The sequence below is a fragment of the Anolis carolinensis genome, chromosome 4 (genome assembly GCF_035594765.1).
Source record: "Anolis carolinensis isolate JA03-04 chromosome 4, rAnoCar3.1.pri, whole genome shotgun sequence".
NCBI lineage: Eukaryota > Metazoa > Chordata > Lepidosauria > Squamata > Dactyloidae > Anolis > Anolis carolinensis.
This window is the reverse complement of record NC_085844.1, coordinates 82,331,581-82,353,384: the sequence shown is the minus strand read 5'-3', so window position 1 is coordinate 82,353,384 and position 21,804 is coordinate 82,331,581. Positions and strand designations below refer to the sequence as shown.

At 38.4% G+C, this 21,804-nt stretch overlaps 1 protein-coding gene across 1 annotated transcript in view; it reads right to left on the bottom strand.

The window, feature by feature from the left end:
* c4h1orf21 (chromosome 4 C1orf21 homolog) overlaps window positions 1-21,804 on the bottom strand; it is a 146,093-nt gene that overhangs the window by 62,246 nt on the left and 62,043 nt on the right. Inside the window, exon 3 of the mRNA XM_003223408.4 lies at window positions 9,114-9,208. Within this exon, the coding sequence (XP_003223456.1) occupies window positions 9,114-9,208 (95 nt within the window). The remainder of the gene's footprint in view (window positions 1-9,113; window positions 9,209-21,804) is intronic.

The following is a 21,804-nucleotide window of genomic DNA, read 5'->3' as shown; positions in this document are numbered from 1 at the left end:
AACTGAGAATGATAATGCACTGATAGATTATTAAGAATGACCAAATCATAAGAGACTGCAATTTCACAAACAGGAGACAAAGGTCTCAGTGTAAACAGGTACAAATATCAGATTTTTACCTCTCTAAAATGAGAAATACTCTGAAAACAGAAGCTAATTACTAATGTGGTGTGTTCGACATCACTTTAAAGCACCACTGTACAGTGTTTACAAATAATGAGTGACCTGGCTGCAATGCAGCACACCTCCCTTGTCCCTTCTGAAAATATAATGTCTTTATGTTTCGGGCTACTGAAAGTGTGATAGAGCAGAAGCAACTGTTCTTTGACACTAATGGCTTTCCCTTCCCACCTGATTGGTTTCCTTGGTTTCAACTACAGCCACCATCCTTGCACTGCATATATGTCCCCTCCACGTGCATAAAAGATAAAATGCCTTCATGTTAAATGGGGGGAAACCCCAAAACATCAATTATACTTACCCATATATGCTCGAGTATAAGCTGACCCGAATATAAGCCAAGGCACCTAATTTTACCACAAAAACTGGGAAAACTTATTGACTTGAGTATAAGACGAGGGTGGGAAATGCAGCAGCTACGGGTCAATTTCAAAAATAAAATAGATATTAATAAAACTGCATTATTTGAGGCATCAGTAGGTTAAATGTTTTTGAATATTTATATAACACTGTAATTTAAGATAATAAGACTTTAATAAGATAAAACTGTCCAACTCTGAATACCTATATACCTATATACTATATTGAGTTGCTGACCTGAATAGAAGCCGGCCAGGACCCTCATTCAAGTATAAGCTGAGGGGAGCTTTTTCAGCCCTAAAAAAGGGCTGAAAAACTAGGCTTATACTCGAGTATATACAGTAATTTTAAAGAAAAAAACTATTTTCATTCTATAGATCAACAATGTTTCAACATTAGAACAACAATTTAGTCCACATACTAATAAGCACTGGAAAAGAATCCTAGATCCTCTGTTTACCATCACTGTGGTCTTAGGAATTTCAATATGACAACCTTTAAAATGGTCCATGTTGAACACATCATGTCTGAAGCAGTGAAGTGTTGAAGTTCCATACAAAAATACTTGGCTATGGTGGGGACAGCTGCACAGTGCATATTGCAATGCCCAGAAACCTAGCCACCATTTTGTCCCTTCCCTTCCTGGACTGAGCAAGCTTAGAAAGAGGTGTGTGGGGATGCTGTTCAGCAAAAACTGCAACAGCTGGTGTTAAGGAAACCCTTCTGTTAACCCTCTCCCCATACTGAGCCCTGAGCAATTCCTTCTGCTACGTAAATGGAAATATATAATTAGTAACACTGTCAGTTTGTGACAATCAAACATCATGGAAAAAATGATGAGAAATCTAGACATATGGACCTCAGAGAATGTCAACAGCAGCAGATGCTTCAGCTCATAAACAGATGCCCATCACACTGCCTCAAAAAAAAAGGAACCCAAAACAACAGTGATACTTAATTTGAGAGAAAGAGAAGCTGGTCAGTTCTTATTTCCCTTGTCATCAACTCTAACTCCAATTTCACAATGTTTCCTCTTTGTCCTCATGCATCCATTCCCTTCACTGATATTTTCCTCTTCCTGAAATGTCCTCAATTCATCTAAAACTTATGAGGAAACAACCAGTAATAAAATTACTAGTAACAGATAACTAATTATATTGCCACAAAGCATCAAGCCTTCTTCAGCTTATGGCTCTTTCCCCTTCACTATGGCAAGCAAGAGTAAGGTGGATGAAAGAACCAGAAGAATATTTTACTTGATTCCACTGAGCCATCTTGAATTGGCACAATCTAGTCCTTGGTACTGAATGGATGGAAGATTTAAGGCAGCATGTGCTGATGGTAGCAATGGCTATCTCTGGCTTTCAGGAGAACACAAAAATGTACATGCCATAAAATTTGTCCTAAGTTAACCTGCTACCAATCCAGTCAGTAAATTTACAGAGAAGTGGGAAGGAGTGCCATCTTGTCCTCTGCCTCAAGCAGCAGCATGAGACACCCAGGTCAACCTTGTGCACACTGCTGTCCATAGAAAAAACTTTTTTTTCCTCAGCGAGCAATCCACCTGAGGTCTTGGAAGAATTTTGAAAAGCTAAGAATCCCAACAGCCTAAATCAACTGTTTTCAAAAGTGGCCATGAAGATCAGCAGTTTCTAGCACTTGTGGCAGAAGAACTGAAATATAAAAACATACCAAGAGTCTGCTAGAAAATCAAGAATATAAGAAATTTATTTAATATGATATTGATAAAGTCATGGAACAGATCTTAAACACCACACAAAACAAAATGTATACATCATGGAAAAATATCTCAAAATTTGAAAAATCCATCCTAGAAATTGCACAATTATTTGCACCTGGGTTGACTATAAAATCTATTAATATAACCTTATTTGTAGAAATAGAAAGTGAGTCATTTTTAGGCTTTAATTTCAAGGTGTCTGTTACAACACACTGAAGGCAATGACAAGAAAGGATATGGCTTGGCGATGTTTTTGGATTTATTCTAGCAGAAGAATTCAGGAGGCAGTGACTGTTTAAAAATACAGCATCAGTTTCTATCTCCTGTGACCTCTGATGTCCTCATCTTAAATTCTATTTAGGAACCTAGTTCAATGTCATTCTCTGTGATAATGATCTCCCTATGGCAAACATGCATGTACTAAGTGCTATATGAATGGTAACCCACATGAGATGAAGTATTCATTTGTATGTATGTGCAATCTGTTTATTGCTGTGCCCTCCAAAAGGAGGTGGCTATATCTATTGCACTTTTGCTGTTACAAGTCAGACGCCAGCCAATAGAAATAACTCAGTTTATTGCAAAAAACAACACAAAAGAGCCTAAGAAGCAACCAAAAAGGGCTCAAAACACTTTCTCTTCAGTGTGAAGTAACAATGTCCAAAAAGAACTCGAAAAACCCAAACTCAGGATATAATCCGGATTATCCTGGGAAATAATCCAGATTAAAACAAATTTAGTTGAAAAGGCTGGGAACTTGCTCCACCTGCTGGTTGGAGCTAAACAAACACAGGAAAGCTACCAGCAATTACCCACAGTGACCAACGGCCACACAATGCCCCAAAATGTAGTTAAAGCTAAACCACGTCGTAAAGGAGAAGTCACAGCCGTCACATCCGGTACGCGTCGTTAGGAAGAAGTCACAGGCATCGAGTTCTAGTCCAAGTCGTCAGGGAGAAGTCACGGTCATCGAGTTCCAGTCTAAGTCGTCAGGGAGAAGTTACAATCACCAAATTCCAGTCCAAGGTAAACACAAAGAGCCAAAGCGATGGAGGCAAGCTGGCAGCTAATGCATAAAACCAACACAGGACAATCCAGCACAAACCCACACAATGCCAGCCCCCGTTACCATTAAAAACCCAGGTTAACACTTACGTCCCAAAGCAGTCTTCCAAACACGTCTTCTGAAACAGAGATCCCGAAAGCACCCAACAAACACCTTGCCGATTGCAAGGCAACATTAGCAACAAACTTACTTTTATTTACAGGTCCTCCTCAGAACTTGAGCCAGCTAACGCCCCATCCACAGCTGAACCTTGGTGCTGCAAATCCTCATCAGAGCTGGAGCCGCCCAACGCCCCATCTCCAGCTGCTGCCCCTCTACAATCTCTCCAGCCAGTCCACCTTCTATCCAAACCCATAACTCCCCAGGATCCATCTGTATCTTCTCTGTGCCATCCCTCAAATGTACCACTGCTTGTGCGTTTCTCAAGAATCTCCCGGATCTCCTAAACCTTAGTCCACTCCATCACTTCACTCCCAGAGTCTGACATCCCATCCTCCTGACTCCCAGCCCCATAATCCCCTTCAAAGCCCTCAAAGGTATCATAATCAGTGGGCTCCACAAGTATTTCCCGGATTCTCTTCCTTTGTTGCTCCTCATCAGAGTCTTACTCACGAGCAGTTTTCCTGCCTCTTCTAATACAACTAGTAGGATCTCTACTCGAAGACTCCATCACAACATTTGCAGAGCGGTGTAGTCCTGCTCGTGAACTCCTGAGGTGAAGAATTTTAACTCAGACTGAATGCCTGAGCAAGACACAACTACTGCAGTATGCCTATTAGGATCCTTTCTGTTTTCATTATCAGCTGCATCCTACCTGTGTGGTGGTAATAAAGGGGTTTTAAATGGCACTATATTATAGAGAAGTGTAATTCATAAACCATTTCCCAAAGAAAGCCCAATTATGACAGAAGCTCTCCGACTGACTGTTTACACTGTCATCATAGGTTTGAAAAACAAAATCTATACGGTAATACAAAGAACACACAATTAACCAATCTAGTCTCTGTAGGAAAGACAAATGTCAAGCTACATGAATACCGTATCAATCTCATTTTATCTTTCTCAGAGGTAACATTTTATGTGGAAATACCATTTGTACTCCAATTAAACCAGCACTGTTTAGAATGTTAAGTAAGATGTTATGGCGACATTTCTGTGAACGTACTACACTACTGTCAAACTAAAACAATGAGTTCCTTCAAAAGTGGGGATAAATGGGTCTTTATAACTGAAGGAATACTTTATTTACACCAGGCTTGTGCACACAGGTTAAAAGAAGAGAAAGAGACATTTCCAGCCAGAGTTCTGCTAGCTACTTCCAGAAGCGATTCATCTAGCCAGGTAAAAATCACTGTTGCCATGACCTTCAATTGTTTCCAGACACAGGAGAAACACAACAAGGGCATGTAGCTACAGTGGGAATGAAATGAAAGTACTGCCCCTTAAAAAAGGATAGTGTACCCCCAAAGGAATATTTTAGTTAGTCACAAAATTTCTTGCATAATCCATGACTTAAAACTTCAGATGAACATTTACAAATAGGGTTTAGTCATCCAAAGAAAAAGAGACAGCACAGTTACCAGATGAATATGAACACAGAAAATATAGGAATTCTAGGTGGAAATCCTGTTCAGCATTTCATTATCTAGAAAGTCTGGGAGGGGATTTTTATTTGGGGAGCAATGCCCTCATTCTCTCTGTCTGTTGTACCCTGAAACAAAACTGTGTATGTGAGAAGACAATCTTGAAGGGCAAGCATAGATTTATTCCAACTGTGTTTAGGCTCAGATGCTTCAAAAGAAAGAAGTCTTCTGGCATGTTTTTGAGACTCAAGACAGCATCAAGGAAACTGTCCGCCATTTCTCTGCGTGCCTTAAAGCAGCATGTCATCCAAAATAGACCTCATGTTTCCCCAGGCTTGAACAGAGGGCTGAATTTCCCTGACTTTATGTTCCTTCCAGTGGTAACTCAACAATAAGGAGAGAAGAGCAGTAGCCATAGGTGAAAAGCAAAAGCCTATGCTACAATTCTACAAGAAATAGAGAGTATATTCTTAGAAGCAAAATATGCCCCCAAATGTAATGGAAATAACAATGCTTTTTCCTTCCTATGTGCCTGATTTTAGCATGAAAACTCAGGACAAGGAGTGTGTTCAACCACCAGCTTTCAACACTCTATTGTGAATGAATTCTGATGAATTTGAATTGTACTGTTATAGAAGAGGGAGGAAAGGTTCTCTAATTAACTTCTACTAAAAATACACAATTTTATAAACATCTATAGTCTCTCTCCATAGTCATTGCTTTCCTGCATTAAAATGTCCTGGAATATGTAACCTTTCTCAAGGAAAAAGGTATCCAGTGCATCTGATTATAATTTTCTTCATTTTCCAGATAGGATGACCAGATTACTACCCATCATTCCAAATGTGCCTGTCTCTAAGTACACACAAAACTGAAACTAACACTTTTTTCACTCACTTTCTGCCCTCCATTTACATATAATACAAGTCCAACAGTGCACTAAGATCGGGGTGGGCAACTGTGGAAGGCTAGGGGGCCATATAATGCCCTCCCCAAGAGAACTTGCAGTGCTGCACCCCCTACTGCACCTGCTCCCTCAAAAGAAATCAATTTTTTTTGCCTTCAAATGCCCTTTAGGGGTTATGGGGACATTTTGGGTCTTCCTGGCCTATATATGTTCTGGGCATGCCTTTTTTTTTTCTTTTAACAAAAGAAGTGAACACTTCCAGTGGTTTAAAAAGGCCTGGGCCACTTTAAATAGGCCAGGGAGCTCAAAACATAGTGGATATGCTCTGTGCATTGAGCGCTGCAGCAAATTGGATAAACTTCACTTATCCTTCATTTAGAATTAACAAAATTGGTGCTTATGAAATATATTAAACAATGATATGCCCGATAACAAACCCTGGTGGATTAATAATATGCTGCTATCACACAAAGCCTTATCTACAGGTTGAAACAGCAAACACAATATGTTTCCCAAGATTTTCAAACAGTATGTTCCTAAATGACTTAAAGCTACAAAACTGTTCTGATTTGAGTGTAATAGGAGGTTAAAAGAAAAATCATTTTGGCCACATCCCCAGGGCTCTAACTTTTAAAAATCTGATTGGTCTTAACATTTGCCTATGTTTTAAAATGACAGAATGCCACACACCTTTTTTTCCTGCAAAACATAAATTATCTCAGATTCCCAGAGGGCAAATGAGTCCTCTGCTGTCCTTTTGGGTTGGCAAAGAGAAACGAGAAAAGGTGAATCAAAACCATGTTCCTTTTGCAGTAGTATTTTTCAAGCTGTCATTTGAGGAATCCTGAGATAGTTCATCAAAGCTTCCCTCCCCCCACAAAGGTTCCTTAATAAGACAACCAGTAAATGTGGGCAAACTCTCCTGAAATATAATCAACATTAACCACAATCAAATTTACTACTGTAGAGAGGTTCAGGTACATTCAATATTGCACGCCTTCGTAACACAAGACAATTGTAAAGTCAGAGGATAAGTTACTATCTTGCATGACAAGCTTGAAATACTATTTTTAAGAAGCTATCTGTTAACTTGTCCTTTTTGGACTATTTACTGCATGTAATGCATTAGCTGCTACTATGTGAAGGCAAATATTTTAGTGACACATTACTAGCAGGGAGGAACACCCTGGAAAATACAAATATGACCCAAATTCTTCCCAAATGCCCTCTAAAATAAATGTTTCAAGAATGACGGATAAACATTATTGATTAGGTTCAAAAAGTACTATTATCCAGTCATTACATTTCTTAAAAAAAAACATACACCACTACAGCCTCATCTTCCCTGAAAATGCTTCTTTCTTCAGGCCCTGCTGGCACAAACAATGGGAAATATATCCCAGGACATTTTGCAATAAAAGCAAAAGTGTCCTGACAGAAAAGATGGTGGCAAAACTGTTTCCCGAAAGCCCAAAACTGGAAAAGCACTTTCTGAAGGAGTATTTTATAACTATTTGAAGAGGTTGGGCTTTATTTTTCCTGACAGAGGTCAGAATGTCTGGGAGTTCTCCCAGATTGGCTGGGACACAAAACCCTGGGACTGGATTTCAAATGGAGCAACAAATCTTCCAGTTCATTCCTTGTCTCTTCATTCAGATTCAGAAACTGCACACCTGTTTTTCTCCACTGCCTTTGCATCCAAAGACATCCTCATCACCCCTTATCTCCAAAACATCCTCTAATTTTCCTTAGCAGTAACAATACAGGGGATGAATGGAAAGGGGGGGGAAACTATTTCCCACTCAAACATTTCCACCTTTTTTCCTTCTGGTTGTCAGGTTACAGTGTAATAGGATGGAAATGAACTTTCAGGCAACTTTTCCCCTAATTCAGTTATAAATTCTCCTCACTTAAGATCCTTCTTTAACTGCTATGGATGCCCACACCACAGACTTAAACCGGCGTAACAGTTAAACCCAGGGTCCTGGGACCTATAGCTCCCTGTGTTTTGTTACAGATCTCTGATAGAAAATTCTTAGCAACAACAGTTCCTAGCATTTTTTGGGATAGTTATGACAGACTCTTTAATGGTTGTATAGAGGCAGGAATTTCAGCAGGTTGCAACAGTATTTCACTCTAACAACCCTAAATATCAATACAGTACAACCCTTCTACTCACAAGACCAGTATTTGTGAATTCATTTATTAATTTCCAATAAAATGTGTTTTCTTTAGCCATTTTCTAGTTCCTCCAGAGCAACCCTATGGTATTTTTGGACTAGAAGCTCTTCGTTTCAATAGGTTTCATTGTAATCCGTGGTTTCCATGTGATATTCGGGAACATAGTCCCAGCACATATTGGCATCAAGCTGTATATAATTCAGGTATTACTATGGAAAATAATGCTGAAGGTATATGCTGAACTAGTTTTAATTAGTGATAAATTGTTTGATTTGTAAATTTTGTCATTTGTATACATTTACATTTTTATAACTCTTTGCATTCAAGTTTCAGCTCTCATGATTTCAGAAAATATGGTCCATTCACTTTCAAATAATCTTTCCAATTTGTTTTTTTTTTTTAAACTGAAAGTCATGACTCACGGCAAGCTTAATTTTGCATTCTTTCTGTTGGACAGAAAACTACAGGACAGCCAGCTCTGGCAGTATGCAACTCAAGATAAAAAGAGGATAACACAAGGCATAAAACCCAAATAATAATAATAATAATAATAATAATAATAATAATAATAATAATAATAATAATAATAAAAACAACAATAACAACAACAATTCTTTTTTACAAAAAATATTAAAACGTTGCTACATACAATTCTCTACTGTAAACACAACAAACATCTTGAAGTTTCCAACTTTGTACTCTTTAAAATTCAATGTGGGAACTCAGAGAGTAAATAATGACAGACATCTACTTAAAAGTATGTAGTTTCCTTCTCAAAAGGCAGTAAATGTTGCTAACAGCTCCTTTGAGCACAAACACATTCATCATGAGCCAAGCAGCATTACCACTTGCAAAGGGGCTGAATACAAATGTGCCCATTCTACTGGAGCACACTCCACATTGCCAAGAGTGGGATAATTCACCGAGACAAGCAGGCAAGGTAACATTTTGCACTTTCCCTCTGAGCTATAAATAGTGGTGGCATTTTCAAGACAGCTCTTCTTCTCTGGTGCACTAAGTGTTCTACACACTTTATATTTCATTACAGATGCAAAGAATGAAGTTGTTAAATTAGTAATAACATCCATCCCTTACCAAATTTTCCTGGTTTCTGGCAGCAATTTTCTGATCATCCTCCCCTCCGTTTTTCATGTATTTGACTTCTTCCACAGGTTTGATTCTATACTCATCTGAGGATCAAGTAGAAAACAAGATATATGTAAGAACAGTTATAATACATACAGGGCCTAGCAAATAAAAGTGCAAATGGCTATTTGTTAAAAAAAAAACCTTTAAAGTGCAAAAGCATTTCAAGAATATTTTGTAGTATTGGAGGGGTGTTGCCCAGGTGTCAGATGGGCTGCTACGCGCCCACACACACACCTTTAACCATTTTTTCTCTTTCCCTCCCCTCATCTCTTTTCCTCTTTCCTTTCTCTTCGTTTCTTCCCTTGTTTTGCTTTCTTCTCCCTCTATTCCTTCTACATTCTTTTCTTTCTCTTCCTTCTTCCTTCTTTCCTTCCCCTCCTCTTTCTCCCTTCTCCAGCTCTCAGAGAGCCCACCTCCATTCCCCTCATATGCATGTCACCTTTCTTTCCCAATGATATCACAGAAGCCAAAAAACAATCCAGTGACATCACAGTGGGACACTTCACCTTGCAACACCCTTTGTGGTACAGACAGAAATACAGACAAGCATACTTTGACTTCTATATATATAGACTATTGCAGAACTGAATTAAAATTACAATAGAGTCTCATTTATCCAAGCCTCATTTATCCAAGTTTCTGGATTATTCAAGCCATTTTTGTAGTCAATGTTTTCAATATATCGTGATATTTTGGTGCTAAATTCGTAAATACAGTAATTGCAACATAACATTACTGTGTATTGAACTGCTTTTTCTGTCAAATTTGTTGTAAAACATGATGTTTTGGTGCTTAATTTTCTAATATCATAACCTAATTTGATGTTTAATAGGCTTTTCCTTAATCCCTCCTTATTATCCAAGATATTCGCTTATCCAAGCTTCTGCTGGACCGTTTAGCTTGGATAAGTGAGACTCTACTGTACTGCAGGAATGTCTGAAGCCCACAGACAAGATTACACAGATCACAGAAATGTGTGACAATGAGCTGCCAACGCAAGGTCTCCAAAACAAGCCTCTTTGGCATGTACGGGAATAATAGGAGGAAAAAATGATAAAACAGTAACTTTGAAGAAAAATACTAGAAAGGAGAGTTAGGGTCAGCCACTATAAGCAATGTACTTACATCTAAAACAGAACCCTACCTAGGGGAAAACAGAACTCTGTTTCCCTCTAGGTAGGAAGAGCTTGAAGCCTAAGTCAAGTGACTTACAAAGTGACTTATAAAAAGAAGTTCTGCGTACCTAGTTGCAGTGATCAAATCAAGAACAGCCTTGAGTAAATCTCTGCTGGGGGTGGGGTGGGGGAGGTCTTCCATTACAGACTACTGCTGGCTATTTGATGAATCCCATCCTACTAGGGAGGGCTTATCTGGGAAAAGAAAAATGGCCCCTCACACTAGAGAAGAGCTTTGAAACTGAATCTTACTTACTGTCCACTGGAAGGGACTAACCAAAAAGTCTTCAGATGATGCAGAAGGATTGGGAAGTTTTCTCATGGGATGGATATAAGAATCTTATTGTTCCACTTACACTTCTAAATTAACATATACTTGTTAATTTATTTAGAAACAATATGGAGTTAGGGGCAATAGGTGAGGTAACTGGCTTGCTGAATTATATCAACTTGCTATCTATAGAAAAGTAGAACCAAGACCCAAGGAGCAAGATGAGATCCTCAAATGTAGATGCTGGATGACATACCTATGACGGAATGAAAAATCAAAATGTGTAGTCTATGCACTGCCTTGCCAGAGAAAGATATATACCACGCAGGTGAACAATAAAGAATAAGTGGTTTATTCTTCTTAAATCCAGAATAACATATGTACAATATTATCAGTTGCACCAACTCACATAATGTCCTTTCCTGAGAGATTTAAAATAGTCTTTCCTTTCTCCATGTTGATAAATTCTTTCAAGCAGCTCATGAAGCAAGAGCACACTTCAAAATCTGTCCCTCTCTCTGTGCTTTTTTCTTCAAACCTCTCTGTACCTACTTAGCTCAAGCCTGAACAAAAATGCCATAGTATTAAAAAAAAACTCCCAGGCTTAACGAGCTCTCCAGGCATGGCTCAACCAATCAGCTTCATGCATCTTATTTTGTAGTTGACACACACACACATTAACTGATTTCTTACATTCCGTAACAATACCAAAATCAGAATAATTTCAGAACACAGTATTTCCTAATTCTATGTACAAGTGTAAAAGCTGGACAGTAAAGTGAAGAAAGCGTAAAAGAAAACATTTATTTAAAATGTGGTATTGGTATTTTATGGCTCCATATTCTATTGATTTGGATACCATAGATTGCCAAAAAGACAAATGAGTGGTTCTTGGAACAAATCAGACCTGATATCTCAATAAAGCCAATATCTTTAATGGAGGCTATCAAACTGAACATACTACAAGATGATGTGACTCGCTGAAAAAAGACAAAAATGCTTGAGCAAGTTGAAGGCAGCAGGAAAAAAATGTCTACAATGCAGATGGACTGAGTTATCAAGCAAGCCACAGTCCCAAGTTTGCAAGACTTGAGCGAGGCTCCTGGGGCATTTCAATTGATAGGGTTGACTTCATGACAAGCTGACTTGATGGCAACCTCTCCTCCCCCCCCCCCACCAACTAATCATCTTATGTATACAATATCCTTCATATTGCTAAAGTAACAAAATAATTTTCTATCTTCTATGTTCCTATTACATTTTCCCCACTTTTTCTAAACACAAACCCTCCAGAACTACCCATTCAATCTCTGTCTAAAGATTCAATTGGGGCTGGTTACACGCTCTTGTTACAAATGGCTTTCTCTTTTTTGTCCTTTCATGATCAAGCAGACATTTTTGTTTAGGCAGGCCTTTGGCAGGCAATTAATTTGGGGAAAAATTGCAAATTAAAAAGTTGAGGAAGTGACTGAGGAGTAATGCATCAGAATTAATGTAGTCTGAAACCAATGCGATGGGAATCAAATGAGTTGTCATTTCACTAGGTCTTTAGCATTCTCTGTCAAATAGTGCACCTGCTTTGCCAAACTACAAATCCCATGACTCCACAGCACTAAACAAGGCAGTCAAAATGGAGCCAATCTGCATTAATTCTACAGTGTAGATGCACCGGGAGATGAAGTAGCTGCTTTCACAGCATGATGACTTAACCAGCATTTTGGGACAAATACATGACCTTCTAATGCATTTATGGATGGCCTTGTCTATACCTTTAAGAGATTTCTCTTGTACTGAGAAGATTTTTGTTGGTCACACTGTGAAAAATAAGTTTTAAGTGCAATCAAAATGAAGAATCACTTGTCAAAGGTAGCTTGAACAATGTGAAATATCTGAGTTCCCGGCTGAAAAAACAGAAGTGTCTCCCAGGTAATTTAACTGTCAGTGTTAAGAGAAATACTTGACTAATTATGACCTTACAGCAGTGTTAAGACGAATCATAGCATGGATAAAGTATCTCCCTTAGAACTGGCACGTTGCCTTTTAGATTTAAGAACTGAGCTTTTATGAGCCCAAGAACCATTGTTGCAGTTTAAATGCAGACATGCACAACTCACAGTTGGTCTAATCATTCAAATGCCTTTCAATGTGGATCTCATTGTCTGTCTATTGTTTTCTTGGTAGAGCTACACAGTAATGTACAAGCTTACAAATATATGCTCCTCAATAAACAAATCCAACACCAAATATCATAGTACGCATTCACTACACGACACAGTGTGGCTATTAATTCAACTATTCTATTAATGATACAATAACTTTCTCATGCAATTGTACCACTTCAGATATAATAGATATGCACACTGAATGTGATATTAAATAACTGCATGTTAGAGAAAAGACATGTAAGTTTGTATTGCAAGCTACATTTTTGACATAATTATCACCTCTGTTAGAATGTGATGTAATGAAATAAAAACTGCTCTCAATGGATACAGTCAAGGCCCACACAGTCTAGCACTCCATTTTTCACAATGGTTAGCTGGCTGCCTCCAGAAACACAGAAGGAGAACCTAAATGGGATTTACAATCTTCACTATTTGTCTTCAGTGGCTCTGAAGGGAAAACGTGATGAAATGGTAGCAATGCCAAATAGCTGGTAATTTAATGGTGGACAGTAATTTAAAGCAGGGTACTGCCCAGTGGACATGTTTTGCTAAAACTGCCTCCCAACTTTGGTTACAAAGAATGCCTCAGCTGGATAAATTGCCTACCTCTAAGAAAGCATATGTGGAAGTAGGGAACATGTGGCAATAAATCTGCAAACAAGGCACCACTGTGATGGTTATGGGGGGAAAGAAAGATGGGCCACTCTATTTCTGTAATGCCTTCCCACTGGAGCCCCAATAGGTCCCAACTCTGGCACTAAGTTGAAAGGAGGCTGCTTTATAAAACACTGTAATTTCTTCCAGAATGAACTGTTCTAATCTTATTAGCCTTTTAATTTGTTAAACTGCCTAATATGCTATGAGATTGTTTAAATAACTTGGATTTCAATTTTAAACTGTTTTATAGTCTTTAATGGATTTTATTTAAGATTGCTTTGAGATCATGTGATATAGGGCACTTTAAAATAACCCCAATGCCATCCAAAGACTGGCATTCCAGTACAGGTTTTGGTGGATGTCTGTCATGTAGGTTCTGCTTTGATGTTTACTAGAACACTGAAGACCACCTACCAAGATCATAGAAAACAGAGACTAGTACAGCCTAAGAAAGAAATAAAGTGGTGGGGATCGAAGTTTTTCCCTTAAGCTTCGCAAAGCCCCATTTGGAAATTAAATTATTTTATACCCTCATCACATTTTTTCCTTCATTCAGCTTTCTTTTCAAATTATGTTTCCCTTCCCATCACATGGGAGACATTCTTCTTCCTCTGTCTCCTCCCACCGTTTTCTTTTACTTCAAGAAATCCTGTGTTTGTTCTCGTGCAAGTACTTTTTAACGCGAGATCATTAAACGGGATTTCTTCTGTTTATAAATACAGATACTTCTCAATTCAAAGGGTAACTCTATTGAATTTACATTGTTAAAAAAGATATAAATTACTGTTCTTTCCTTCCCAGTTCTAAAGATTATGGCGGAAGAAAATATTCTATACTTTCTCAGCTCCTCCCTCTAGAATGACATCGTTGTTATCTTCACAAGCGGACAATGTAGAATTCCCATCACATGTTAACTTTCATGTTTTTACATATCTCTACACAGGGAATTTTTTAAAAAGGTCTCATGGACCTCATGGACCAGCCCACGCCAGAGCTCCCTGTCGGCCGTGGCCACCCCCAGCTCCTTCAAGGTCAAGCCAGTCACTTCAAGGATAACATCCATCCATCTTGCCCTTGGTCGGCCCCTCTTCCTTTTCCCTTCCATTTTCCCCAGCATTATTATCTTCTCCAAGCTTTCCTGTCTTCTCATATGTGGCCAAAGTACTTCATCTTTGCCTCTAATAACCTTCCCTCCAGTGAGCAGTCCGGCATTATTTCCTGGAGTATGGTTTGATCTTCTTGTGGTCCAAAACACTCTCAGAATTTTCCTCCAACACCACAGTTCAAAAGTGTCTATCTTCCTTTGTTCAGCCTTCCTAATGGTCCAGCTCTCGCACCCATAGGTTACTACGGGGAATACCTCTGAACGTGAAAGGTGTGATATTTTGATTGGAACGTCCCAATAAACCTATTCCCCAAGAATTTAAAAACAATCTGAGCTATCAGTGTGACGTTACAATACAGTATTATTACCAGTAACAGGATCTAGTAAATGACTTTGGTTATTGCTGCTAATAGTATTATAAAAGTAACACAAATATTTTGAAAACCATGTCAGCGAATAATTCTATGAATCTACTTAGTTACTAAAACTGTCATTCAACTTGTTTATAAGGCCAATTTTTCAATAAAAATTCAACCTGCTGCCTTTCTTGATAGTATTAATATATCATATATTGTTTTTACCTTAATAGTTACTACCAAGTCTATTAATTATCATACTACCCACTTTCTCAGTAACAAGCTGTTGATCTTGAGCATAACATCCTCTCCTTTAAGATCTGAAGTACATCAACTAGGGCTTTGAAAATTAGACAATTAGAATTTCTAGTTGGACAACTGGGGAATCTGTGCTTTTTGATTTGGTTCTACCAAAAGTTTGAATCTAATCAGAATTAGATCAAGGTGATAAAGATTCAAAAAATGATTTGTAGTACCTGTTGCCAAAAGTGGGCTAAACATAACTCATGACCTTAAAATGCTTGGCGATTTCACAAATGCATTCTTCAACGTGTAAACAACTGGGTGTTTATTTTATAACTTAGTAATTGTTTATGTGCTATAGTTGCTGGCTAATGCAGAAAATGCCATGCATGGTTTTGAGGTGACATTTGAACATGTTCTTATACTCATAAGTTTAAGCAAGACATGTGATGAACTGTTCAAACTCAATTTTCAACCATAATTCAACATGCATTAATCTTAATTTCTTTCCTGTTTATGAATTAATTTTCTATCCTTCTCATTCAATTCAAGAAGCACAGAATATATCACACTCAGTTTTTGACTTACAACCAATTATTCAAATGCATTTTTTAAAAATACTACATTTAAAACTTTCTTTAATGAGAGAATACTGAAACTGTAACAAATGTTCGGTACCTTTTTTCTAATACAGTAGAGTCTCGCTTATCCAATGTAAACGGGCCGGCAGAACGTTGGATAAGCGAATATGTTGGATAATGAGAGACGAAAGAAAAGCCTATTAAACATCAAATTAGGTTATGATTTTACAAATTAAGCACCAAAACATCATGTTATACAACAAATTTGACAGAAAAAATAGTTCAATACGCAGTAAGGCTATATAGTAATTACTGTATTTACGAATGTAGCACCAAAATATCACAATATATTGAAAACATTGACTACAAAAAAGAGTTGGATAATCCAGAACGTTGGATAAGCGAGTGTTGGATAAGTGAGACTCTACTGTATTATTATTCACCATTTAGAGCAGCTACAAGCTGCCATTCAGAACATAAAGCGATCTGTTTGATATCAAACACATAATTCTTTGCAAGATAGACTGAAATAGCCACACACTTAACATAAAAATGTGCCATGTGGTGTATCAAGGGAAAATGAAACACTTTGCAGACTAGCACTATGCTGGATAAGGACAAAAATCTGTTTAGCCTTGTGTTCTATCTCAGGGCTGTAGCCAAGGGGTTGGGGGGTTTAGAGGTTCAACCCCCCCCCCCTCAAATTTTTCAGGTTTAAGAAAAATCTGGTTTACTCATGAATTTTAACTGGTTAACCAAATCCCCATGCTAAGTCAACAAGAAGCAAAAATTAAATGAGTCCCTCCAAGCAGGGGGTTGGACTAGATGGCCCATGTGGTCTCTTCCAACTCTACTATTCTATGATTCTATGATTCTATGAAAAGTGCAAGCACTATCTCAACCAAATTTTGACAATTTATTCACACTGTCATTACTTGCAGCAATAGCAGGTGTAGTTGAAGTAATCAAGTTGGCCCACCAATAACTGGCAGGCAAAACCTAAGGCATGGAGGGATTTGAAGGCCATGCTTTGCTGCCACAGGGGCCGCTATTCTCTATAGTGTTTGAGAGGAGGTGCCAGGTCCTGCTTGCTCAGGCTAATAGTCTAGCCCCCTGAAAGGCACAGAAGTTAAGCAGTCACATTCTCTCAGCTATAGGGTAAAATGCACACAATCAGATTAAATATAAATCTTCATTATATTACTTACTAGCTTGGGGACCCAACAGTGCCTGGGTTATTAGAAGAAGGCATTGTTTATTTTGGGATGTTAGGTAATATCACTAAAGTTTGGTTCAGATCCGTTGTTGGCTGGGTTCAATGCTGTCTGGATAAAGGTGAACTACAACTCCCAGATTCCCAGGGCAATCACCCCCAAACCCTGTCAGTATTTGCAGTTGGCCAAGTTGGGTGTGTGTGCCAAGTTTAGTCCAGATCTGTCGTCGGCTGGGTTCAGGGCTCTCTGGATAAGGGTGAACTACAACTCCCAGATCCGAGGTCAATTCCCCCCAAACCAGGCCTGTATGGACAGTTGGCCATGTTGGCTCTGTGTGGCAAGTTTCGTCCAGATCTGACATCAGCTGGGTTCAGTGCTTTCTGGATGCAGGTGAACCATAACTCCCAAAATCAAGGTCCATTCCCAGTAACCCCTGCAGTATGTTCAGTTGGTCATGGGGTTTCTCTATGCCAAGTTTGGTCCCAGTCCATTGTTGGTGAGGGTCACAAATGTGTACATCCCATTTTTCTGCAGTCAGCTTCAAGAAAGATTTACAAGGCACAGGGAAGTAGTTCAGGAATTGCAAGTGTTCCTCCCTATTAATTGTGGCCATTTAAAATCCAACTTGAACAAGTGCATAGAACTTTACAATGAATTCCTTCAAGATACTGACACGCTTATGAATGTGGTGTAAAAAATGGAGAAAGGTTGCACCTGCAGAACAAGCATCAAATGCACTGGAAGCATATCTTGTCTGTGATAGACAATTTTTTCCAAATGTGTAATCTCACAAGAAAAGCAGAGTGAGAGTGCATCAACTGTGATTCTTAACAGAAGTTATAAATTGGACACACACAAGAACCCAAGTAAAGTCTCAATTCTGCCACACACTAAATGGGAAGTCTTCACCTTCCTGTAAATCAGAATGCTTGAACATTTCCTCACCCCTACAACAGCAGCTATTAAAGCAGAAAAACTCTTATTTTGATGAAATTACATCACACAATGCTAATTCCAGTACTGTGCATACAGCAGGTGAGGCTGCAGAAAACGGTACCTTTACTTTTGCCAGCAGTGACATCCCCTCCATTTGACTAGTTTTGGCTTATCCTTGGACCTGCAACCTAGGATCAGTAACAGCAAACACAAAGGCAAAAAAGATCAGAATGTGCATCCAAATTATTAATGCTAAAGATGGGGAAACGGGAGGGGTGAATGGATGCCAATTTGAAAAAAAGAGGTTAATAGTAAAGAAGCGGAGCTATAGAACTCCCTCTTGTATTTATGAAAATAATCCCACAACTGTCATGCTAGCTAATACTATTGTTTTGTTGTTTATTCGTTTAGTCGCTTTAGACTCTTTGTGACCTTATGGAACAGCCAACGCCAGAGCTCCCTGTCGGCCGTGGCCACCCCCGGCTCCTTCAAGGTCAAGCCAGTCACTTCAAGGATAACGCCCATTCATCTTGCCCTTGGTCGGCCCCTCTTCCTTTTTTCTTCCATTTTCCTCAGCATCATTATCTTCTCCAAGTTATCTTGTCTTCTCATTAAGTGGTCAAAGTACTTCAAATTGGCCTCTAATATCCTTCCCTTCAGTGAGCAGTCCAGTATTATGTCCTGGAATATGGACTGGTTTGATCTTCTTGCGGTCCAAGGTACTCTCAGAATTTTCCTCCAACACCACAGTTCAAAAGTGTCTATCTTCCTTTGCACAATCTTCCTTATGATCCAGCTCTTGAATCCCTAGGCTACTACGGGGAATACCATTGCTTTAACTTTGTCGCTACTCTTCACTATTTTATCAAGATTGGTCAATGCTCTTCTGAATACTGTTGACTAGAGAGCAATTCCAAGTTGCTCTCTTATGTTTTTTTTTTCCTTTGTGTCAGGAGCAACTTGAGAAACTGCAAGTCGCTTCTGGTGTGAAAGAATTGGCCATCAGAAAGGACGTTGGCCAGGGGACGCTCAGATATTTTGATGTTTTACCATCCCTGTGGGAGGCTTCTCTCATGTCCCCGTATGGAGCTGAAAGAGGGAGCTCATCTGCTCTCTCCGCAGGTTGGATTCAAAACGGCAACCTTCAGGTCAGCAACACAATCTTCAAGTAAGCCGTCTGCAGGCACAAGGGTTTAACCTATTGCGCCATAGGGGGCTCCAGCTTTTTAGGTGGCCTTATAGGACTGCTTTAAGCCCTTCAGTGCAATCCTATGTCCACAGAAGAGTATTCCAAACTTACAGGAAGGTTCACCCATGACATGTGATTAGGTAGAGGCATGATGGAGTTTGGAGATGGGACACTGATCCACTAGATCAGAACTTTGCAAACATTTTGGGAGGGCAACACATTGTTTAGACATGCATCATTTCACAACACAGCAAATCAATTTTACTAGCAAACCAGAGGTTAAATGAAACCCTTTATAATCATAATGTTTATTTATACCCCACTTTTTCTCCCTACAAGGAGACTCACTTTATTCATCAGCCCTATCCTCAAAATTGATTTGCACCAGTCTGCCCAACCGTGCCTAGGAACTGACTGTTATTTCAGGTTAATTGGTTGGTTCAATTATTGCTTATATTTTGTTATAATGTTGTTTTGTTCTGTTTTATGCTATTGTCTATGTACTCGGGGAGATGGAGGCGGGGTACAAAAATAAAGCCATTATTATTATTATTATTATTATTATTATTATTATTATTATTATTATTATTATTACATTAAAAGCATTTCAATACAATTTAAAATCTAGAAATATACAAACTATTATGATTAAACATAATGGGTATTTAAAATTCAGTTAAAACCCATAAAACATATTCAAAACTAAAAATCACCCCCTGACTTGATCATAAAAACCGTCTTCTTTAAAAGCTTGCCTGAATAAAAAGGTTTTGGTCTGCTGCCAAAAGGACAGCGAGGAGGGGACCATTCTGGAGGTACAGATACATACATAAATTGTAGTAATAAAATGTATGGAGACTCTACATATTTCATGAAAACCTTTCATTTATATTTTTAAAAATATATGATGTATTGCTTATTTCACACAGACTCAAAGGTTTCTCATTACATTCACGTGAAACACCTACACATTGCAGCTGACACCACTAGTGTGTCACGACACACTGTTTGGAAAGCTCTGTACTAGATCTTCACCTGCTAACCATGTTCAAAACAAAAAGAATGATTCAAACCAGTTTTGGTCTAATTTAATTCACTCCCACTTTGGGAAGATCTTTTTGAGAAGATGCTATGGGAAGGTTTTTTAAAAAAAAATACAACACCATAGGAGGTGGTGTGGGGGAAGGGTAGTAAAACATAGCTCAGCTGTTATTTCCATCCTTCCTGGAATTGCTGTAGGCTCTGACCTCATAATATTCTATCTCTTCCTTTCTGGACTGTGCTCATATACAGGCCATGAAGTGAGAAGTGCCTTGAATGCTCTAAAATCCTTCTTATATTCTTAGCATTATTTATTCCGATGTACTGGATAAACAAGGCAATCAATTAAAAAGAACTACAGGTATTTGCAAGATATTGTACCATTTTCTGCTCTATTTAGTTAACTGATCAGCAAAACACATAACATAGGACAATATCTTTATACAGAGAGAAACAACACCAAGAATCATTTTAAAACAAGAAGAAAGGGGCACCTTATTGTTTCTGCCATAAAACAAAACACTCATAGAGTGACACAATGAACCCAAGCATAGAAAAACAATAAAGGTACCAGATGTATTATGACTGCACACATAATGTATCTCTCCAACTTCATGGCATAAAACAGATCATAGCCTTAAAAGTAAACAATGATTAACAATGTAGAAAAGATAGCCCATCCTCATTATATGCAAGATTGTGTGTAGGTGTTAGACAAATGCCCACACAACAATACTACAGGTAAATAAAGATTCCCATCTGGAAACAGCCATTCGACCACACAAAGCTACCATGGCAACATAATGAAGAAGCACAGCATTCATTAATAATAGTCTCTGTGATAAATGAGAGTATCAGCATGAACCAGTGAAATAATTACAAGGGAAGGAAACATGGCAAGAAAGCAATGTGAGGAACAGTTATAGCACAAAGTAGATTGCTAAAAAAAGGCATAGGCAATGGATAAAGAAAGGAAGACCATGAGTACACCCACTGAGTCTTGAAAACCCACCCAAATGCATCTGAAAGTAGTAACTTTTTCACAAACACAGGATTAGCTAAATGTTACAAAACTAGAAGCCATACAGTTAAAGAATTAATCTATTAGGACACCCAAAGAATTCCAACAATTGTAAATGCCTCTAATAGAATGCAGTCTATTATACGATGGTACCCCAAATGTTTTTCAACACCAATTTCCATAATCCCTCATCACATAGGCAAAAAATCACAAGACATAGGGGCTGATGGGAACTTCAATTTAAAATGATCTGAATGGCATCAGTTTAGGGTAAATGTTGGTCTAGTCGCTAACAGAAGCTTTTATAGACCACCATAAAATATTTCTTGGTGCCCCTTGAACTTCATAGTAATCCCAGCACATCGATTTGGTTTAACTAACCCACACTTGCTACTTAGTATGTGTTTTGCTTTGTGGTCCTTCTGTCCATACCTGAAATTGCGCAATCAATGATATTTCTTGATTACATGAATGTGTCTTAAAATCATGCACTAATCTGACCCCTCTCTGGCAGTCATGTGAAGGTCATCATAAATAATTACTTGCACATTGTAGCATTACATATAAATCTAAAGTCTGGCAATCCTGAATATGGAGAAATTCCAAGGACAAGAAGTCTATTGAGAAGTACTACAGTGCAGACTTACCTTGAAGAAAAAATCTACTTTAAAATAAAAGTGTAG